The 7,442-nt window shown below is 55.9% G+C and overlaps 1 protein-coding gene across 1 annotated transcript; it reads right to left on the reverse strand.

The window, feature by feature from the left end:
* Nucleotides 1-359: 359 nt before the first annotated feature.
* On the reverse strand, nt 360-7,123 carry PIANP (PILR alpha associated neural protein). Its single transcript, XM_090275380.1, has 6 exons — nt 6,916-7,123; nt 4,634-4,693; nt 3,860-4,371; nt 3,027-3,108; nt 1,997-2,218; nt 360-1,644 (listed from the first exon to the last, which is right to left on the reverse strand). The coding sequence occupies exons 2-6, from the start codon at nt 4,648-4,650 to the stop codon at nt 1,623-1,625; spliced, it is 855 nt and encodes a 284-aa protein (XP_090131506.1). The 5' UTR covers nt 4,651-4,693; nt 6,916-7,123; the 3' UTR covers nt 360-1,622.
* Nucleotides 7,124-7,442: the final 319 nt, after the last annotated feature.

A 7,442-nucleotide genomic window follows, 5' to 3' on the forward strand; every position in this document is an offset into this window, starting at 1 on the left:
CTCTCCCTTCTTCCTTTTCTTGCTTGCTCCATTGCTTGTCCTTCTGTGGAATTTGCCCTTTTCTTCTCTCTCCTTTCACATGGTCTCTCTTGACCTTCACTGGCAAGTAACAGGAAAGCCACTCTTCCAGTTTCTTTTGCTCTGGCTGCTCCTGATCAGGACTGCTCCCTTAGTTTCTCTTCCTTCCATCCAGTCCCCAGTTAAATCCCCTCAGTCCCAACTCCAGGTCAGAACAGCCCAGGCCACATGGGTCTGAAGGGGCTCTTCTGCTTATCCTTCTCTTTCTCCCTCTTGGCTGCCCAGTGCCTCACATCCCGTCCACTCAACAAAGCTCATAAGACAGAAGCAAGGGAGTCAGGTATCTTGTAAAGGCTTTATTTGAAAATTTTGAAACTTACATCCCACAAGAATTCAAGATTATCACCACAAGAAGAGATAATACAAAAATATATATCACAGCATAGGAGCCAGGTATGAGAGGAAGAAGGAAAGAAGGTGGAAAAAATTATGAGAAGTAGGGACAAACCTGGGGTGAGGGTAGGGGGCAAAAGGACTGAGTGTGGAAGAACAGAGGGAAGGAGAGATGTTAGGGAGCCCAGGAAGGGGAGGGGTAGGTTGGGAGGTAGAGCTCCCGATGGCCTTGAACCAGCTGCCTTCAGTCCCTGCCAACCTCAGGGGAATTAGGGTGGTCTTCAGGGAGGCTGGGAAGTGGAGGACTGGCTCAGGGGGCTTTGAATTCCAGAGAGTGACACACATACAGACAGCCAGGACAGATAAGACAAAAGGGACTCAGGAGGAAGGGAAGGGCAAATGGGAGTCCCTTTCTCATTGTAGTGCAGCAGGTGACTGCCCAAAACCCATCTCCCAGAAAACAGAATTTAGCAGTGGGGTGGGGAAGAAATGTGGGGCCTCACTACCCCCATTCTTATGGGGGAGCCCCTAGGGTGATGAGAGCACCCATGAAGTAGAATGATGGAGACAGTGAAACACAGGACATGGAACGGGATGGGACCATGAGAGATGGGGGCACAAGGAACCCCCAGCTCACCTCCCACGAACCCCTGGGGAAGCATGCAGGAGCCACAGAAACTAGATCAGTGGGTATTCATGAGATAGAGTGTGGGCACAACACGCAACATCACAAACATGGGGCCAGGAAATACACATGAGAGGAAATGCTAAAGTCACTCACTGACCACTGAGTGACTAAGATGAGCATGGAATGTGGGAAGAAGAGAGTGAAAAATGTGAAACGAAAGGAAGAATGTGAGGGATCAGCAGAGGGGAGAGGTGGATAGGGAGCGGGTGCAGAAGACTGGCTGCACAAGAGCATGATTGTGTGCAATGGCCCATGAGGGTGGAGGTGAGTTGCAAGGCTTTCATGTGAGTGTGCAAGGGTGGGGATGGGGGACCAGAAACCACAAATATGTGACGTCCCCACTTAAAGGAGGGTGAGCAGGTAGGACTGCCTGTGGGGCCAGTGAGTGTTCCAGGGTGGTGTACAAGGGCAGGAGCCAGGAGCACCTGCAGCCCAGCTCCCACAGCTGCCCCACCCTCAGTGGGATGGTGGCTATACCAGCCCCTCGGCCTCCTGCTTGGTGGCACCCCAACATTGGTGGGCATCACAGATTCACCAGGGGAATCCTGAGAGGAAGAGGGAAAGGGCACAGTCAGGAAATAAGGGGTAAGCCAGATTCAAAAGGGGCATCCAAGACAAAGGGGATCAGGGTTAAGAGGGCAGAACTGGAGTTAAATGGCAGCATGAGAACAGGACACAGATCCACAGAGAGCGGGAGAAGGAAGGGTCTCCCCAGAGAGGAGGGGTCCAAGCTCCTTGGGAGGGCCAGGAACCAAGCTGGGAAGAAAAGCCATGGGGTCTGGAAAGGCCAGGTCTACCTCCTTCCCACCCACCTGGGAAGGAGTACCCCCAGCCACTGCTCCAGAGACTGGAAGGGCTGCCCCTCCTCACCCTCCCATCTTTTGCCCTGGCCCTCACCGGTTCAACTGGAAGGCTGGAGCTGCCTTGGGCTGGGGCATCCCAGGCCTGGGTCCCCCTCTGGGCTCCTCATGGTCAGGGGTGGGGGTTGGCGAGTCCCCAAAAGTCCCCAGCACAGTAACCCCGGCTGGGGACAGGTCTGTCAGCGGCTGCTGGCTCTCCTCCTGCCTCAGGGCACCTTGCTGTCCTGAGGGCCTGCGCCGCTTCTGGCTGCGGTCCCAGCTGGTGAACCATAAGGGAAGAGGTTCTTTCATAAACTTAAGAAGTGCCCAACTTGGACCTGCAGGGCTGGTCACCCCCAGCCTCGCTCAGGAACCTCTAACACCCTACAGCAGAGAAACCGGCCTTTTAACAATTCGCTACACCAATTCTGAGACCATGTGTCCATAAAACCACTTCTCCTACCCCGACCCCGTGGAGCTCTGGGATCTAAACCATCCTCCCAACCTGGTCCAGATTCACAGAATTAATACTTCGTCCCCACCCCCAGGTAGAGTCCCCCCAGAACTGCCTCCTCTTCCACGAATACCCAGAAGAACCATTTCTCTCCTCAGCATGAGCCTTGGCAGGTTTAGTTCTAGTTCAAAGTCAGCTAATGACCTGGACACTTAAGTCTAATGGTTCTCTCAGTAAAGTGTGAAGGACTGAGTGACCCATTATTAAATGCATGCAAAGAAAGCTCCAGATTTGCTCCCTCCTTCCCAGGCAACCCTCAGAAGGGGCTCTGGAGACTGGGTCAGTTTTCTTTGTCTTGGAGGAAATGGGGACAAGGGGTACCCACCAAAGCCCCTAGTGCACATAAATAATCCTCCACCCCTCCCATTATCCTTTTCTTTCCCTGGGTGAAGGAATCTGCCCTGGTTTCTCATCGTCTCCCCCAACCCAAATCCGTAATTGCCTTTCCCCAAGGTCTTGCCTTAATCGACCACTTCCTATCCCACCCCCAGCAAAATTGCTGCCCTTGCTCCTTCCCTCCTTCAGGCCAAACTTTCAGTCTTTATCTGCCAAAACCCTCCTCCCCGCAGCTTACCAGAACTTGAAGATGATGCCAGTGGCCACGAGAACAATGATGATGGAGATGGTAATGGTGACATAGAGCTGGGGGTCCACACCTGATTGGGGTGGGGAGAAAGTTTCAGGGAGGCTCAAGGTGGTAAGAGCCAAGAGGGAGTGGGAATGGCGCAAGGCTGCAGGTTCAGGAAGCCTGAGGAGGGCTGCCAATGTGAATCCACATTGCCCAGCTCTTTCTAGAGCAGCCCCTTTATTCTACTCATCAGTTTTACCCAGAATTTTTTGCTCTTTTCCTCCCAAATCCTTCTCCACTTCCTCAAACCTGTATACACGTGATGAGAAGGGGGCTGCAAGGTCAGAACCTGCTTCTGTAAAGAAACCAGGGGTGGAAACGTCCATATCTGCCCTGGCCTCACCCCCAAACCACTGGCCCTGTCTCTGCACTCCCTGAGCTGTCACCCTGAATTTCCTTTCATCCATGGTGTTCCTCTGCATGGAATACACCCACTCTGTTTTCAAGGTTCAGTTCAAACGTCAATTCTTGGAAAGTGTCCTGATCCTCAGGCAGAAGCAGTCTCTCCCTTCTCTTTTCTTAAAAACATGCTGTGCGCGCCTCTAGTAGTGCACTTATTACACTGACATCCCCAAGTGTTTACACATCTGTCTTCTCCAACGACCGGAGCTCGGAGCTCGAGGGCTCAGAGGCATCTTCATCTCTGCCGCTTGTGTCAGCATAGTGCCTGACACATTTGCGGGAGGAGCTTACACACAAGGCCTCTCTTGCTGCCTTTTGAGTCTTCAATCAGCCTCCCCACCCTCATATCCCTACCAGCCTCTCCCACTCCCACTCACCTTCCCCACGGCCCCCGAACAAGAATGGCCGCAGGGTGGCAGGTGCCTCTCTAAGGATGATCCCATCTCCATCACCCCTCATGGAGTCTGAGTTGGGGTGTGGGGTAGCCAGCCCACGGGGGGCTGCAAAACCATAGTCCAGGGGAAGAAATCCAGGATTGGCAGAGTTGGGGTCCCCCCCATCCTCTCGAGAAACTGTAGGGCCCCATACAATAGCCCAGGGGTATTGAGATGAGGGTGGCCCCTCTTCAAAGCCTGATGGGGTGGCCGGGGGAGCAGTGCCCGGCAGGACTTGCCGCCTAGACCTTGGGACCCGAGGGGATCGGCTGGGTGGTGGTGCCCGCTCCCACACACACACATGGCGTGGGGCCGAGGGGCCTCCCCTGGCACATGGGGGACGTGCTGGGGCTGGTGGGGTTCGAGGGGAGGAGGAGGAGCCTTGAGCAGGTGGTGGGAGGGGCAGCAACAGCAGTGGCCAGAGAGGGAGGAGGCGGGACAGCAGCAGTGCAGGCCTGCAAAAAGGGAGAGAAAGAGGGTGAGACAGAAGCCCACCTTGGGCCTATGTGTGGGGCAGGCAGGCTCATACCAGAGATGCCCAGCTGCCTCTCTCCAGGTCTCACTGCAAAAGCAGGTGGGCCTTGGGAAGACAGCCTCATTTTCTGTCTTCCTAGAGTCTAGCCCTTAGGATGGTAGGCCCTTGGTGGGCCTAGGAAGGAAAGGGCCAAGACCTCAGGAAAAGTGGCCTCCAAGCTCCCGCTGCTGTGCCAAACTTACCACATCCTGGACTCCATGTTCGAAATCTTCCTCAGCTGTGACCCAGATTTTCAGCCTTCACTGGGGGAGAGAAGCTGTTGTCACATCCCCACCCTCCCTGCCCTGTGCATTTCCCCAGCTCATTCATCCACCAGTTCTACCCCCATCTTCCCTCCCAGGCTGCTGGCTGCCAACTATGCTGCTGCCGCTGAGGATTCACTGCTGCTGAGCTTGGGGCGGGGCAGGGAATCCCAGAGTGGCTCCCTGTCTAGATCCCAGCCCCTCTCTACAACTCCCCAGGTCACTGTTACCTCCCCACCCCAGGGTCTACTGTCACTTCTCAGGCTTCCTTCTCACTTTCTCTACCCATAGTTCCAAGTTTCTCTTGGATCTTAATTTAGAGCCAAGAACCATGTGATTCCTTGGGTACCTACCGATAGGGAGGGAGTCTGAGAGTGGGGGAGGGAAGAGGAAGTCAATCTGAGTGAGTCTGAATATATGTGTGTGTGGTGTGTACCCAGGGGAAGCATCCCAGCCTGCCCACCCCACTTGTAGTTCCAGGCATGTCTCTTATGATTGGCCCTAGGAATCTGCATCTTTAGAAGGGGAAGAGGAGATACAGGGATGGAAGGAAACAGAGAAAGAGCAGTGAGTGGGAGAAAAACTACAGAATATAATTTTTGTTCAGTGTTTAATCAACCAAATGCATAGGTGCCCTCTAAAGGGAGATGGAAATGGGGAGAGGCCACCCCCTTAAATGTAGCTCTCCTGGGTAAAGAATCCTGGGAAAATCAGGATGGTTGGTTTTGAAAGAGGAAGGACATGTTTTCAGAGTTGAAGGTGCTGGATCTAGAGCTGGGAGGCAGGCTTCCCAGAGTGAATGAGGCTATGATACCCTGTGTCCTCTGGATTTTGGGTCTAAATCTGTATATTAAGTACTCTCAAAGAATAATGGGAATAACATTGGAAAGTCTGGGGAAGGGAATGGGGGAGTAGGCAGTGGGGACAGATGTGAAGGGGTGAAGGGCCCAGAAAGGGAAGGTGTGTTAGGGATGAGAGCCGAGGAGAAGGGTGAAGAGGAAGCCAGCATAGAGCACAGGGTGAGGAATAAGAGTCAGTCCTGAAAGAGAACAGAAGAGGGGCGGGTGCAGAAGACTGGAAGCTTGGAGGTTGCTGAAGGGAGAACAGGATGAGCTAATGGTCAGGGAGGGAAACAGGGGGTGAAGGGGGTCACAAGAGCAGGGGAAGAAGGGGGAAGGGCAGGAGAGGAAGTAAAGAAAGGTCCAGGCAGGAAGGGAAGATGAGACAGTGGAAGGGGCAGGGAGAAAGTAGAACAGGGTTGGGGAGAAAGGGAATGGGAAAGGAGGGAGCATAAGAATGCCGTGGACAAAATGAGAAGAGGAAGGGATGGGGACCAAGAACTGCAACAGCAAAGATGGAGGAGTTGGAAATTGTTCTTTCAATGTAAAAGCATGTGGAGCTATGGGAGGAGATAGGGATAGTGGCATGGTGCAAAGAAGGGAGAGGGACGGGAAGGGAACGAAGCTGGAAGGAGGGAGGAAGGAGTGTAGGAGCGAACCAGTGAAGCGGAGAAGGGCTCACAGGGACATCTGTGGCCAGTTGACTCCAGGACTCACTTGCCTCTCCGCCTTGTGCATCACCCCTTCCTCCTGACGTCAACTCCAGTACCTGGACCCGAACCCCCTTTAGCTACCCCTTCCAGGAAGCCCGCAGTCCCCAGGCTGGCGCGCCACCCCCACCCTCTCCTCCGGCCTCACGGACCTGTTGTGCGCAGGAGACGAGACTGGGGGTGGGGTGGGAGCCTTGGGGTGAGGTATCCCGGCCCTGTCTCCAGCGTTGCCCCAGCCCACCCCTCTCAGGGCCTCCGCTCCCCGCACAGGGATGGAAAGCAGCGAGAGTGGGAGGAATACAAGGACCAGGAGATCGGGGAAGAAAACGAGGACCAGGAGGTCGGGGGAGAAAATGAGGACCAGAATCTCGGCGAAGGGGATTCGGAGGGAGGGAGCACCCAGAGCAGACAGGGAACCCAGGAGGATGCCAAGAGCCTGAGCCGAAGGCAGGATGGAGGCAGCCGCGGGGACAGTGACCACTGCGCTAGGAGGGCAGGATGGAGCTGGAAACAGAGGAGGGATGGAGAGCACAGCAGGGAAGGAGCGCTTCGGGGCCGGAGACTGGAGCAACGGTGAGGGACCCCGCTAGGAGAAGGGGTACGGAAAGCTCGGAGTCCGGAAGGGCAGGGCCGGGCTCCCTCGGGTGGGGGCGTGGGGGTCCCTTTCACTCACCTGCAAGCCTGGCGTGGCGGTGCGACAGCTGCGGGCGCTCGGGGCTGAGCGGGGCAGGAGGGTCGCGGGAGCGGGTGGGGCACGGGGCATGGTCAGGGGGTTTGGCCGGCAGCGGGGTGCTGGAGAGGATGGGAGGCGGGCGCCTGGGGCGCCGGGCGGCGGCGGTGGCGGCGGGAGATGCTCGGCTCGGCTTGACTCGGCTCTGCTCGCGCTGCGCTCGGCTCGGAGGGGCTCGGCGAGGCACCTCGGAGAGCTCGGTCTCCGCCTCTCCCCCTCCCGCCGGTAGGCCACACGGTTTAACCCTCCAGCTGCCGCACCACGGGAGGTGTGCTCAGCTGTGTCCCAGGTGGAAGGTTGGAGAGGGTGGCGGAGGGTGAGGGACCGTCTGATTCCCCGCGTTTTGATTGGGGGAGGTGGGCTTCTCCACCTTGTCACCCCACACCATGGACACCCATGGTCACCTTAGTCAGATTCTGAGATTCTTTGTCCCCAACTCTTGTTTTGCCCCTGTTTGGAGAGTGAGGAGT

This window comes from Furipterus horrens, unplaced genomic scaffold (assembly GCF_987537825.1).
Source record: "Furipterus horrens unplaced genomic scaffold, mFurHor1.1.pri manual_scaffold_4, whole genome shotgun sequence".
NCBI classification, from domain to species: domain Eukaryota; kingdom Metazoa; phylum Chordata; class Mammalia; order Chiroptera; family Furipteridae; genus Furipterus; species Furipterus horrens.

What these genes read in the sequence shown, in the direction of transcription:
- PIANP (XM_090275380.1), bottom strand. An exon ending in GTTCGGGGGCCGTGGGGAAG is followed by an intron (nt 3,109 to 3,859) that starts GTGAGTGGGAGT and finishes CACCCCAATCAG; the next exon opens with GTGTGGACCCCCAGCTCTAT. An exon ending in CCAGCCTTCCAGTTGAACCG is followed by an intron (nt 1,645 to 1,996) that starts GTGAGGGCCAGG and finishes TCTTCCTCTCAG; the next exon opens with GATTCCCCTGGTGAATCTGT.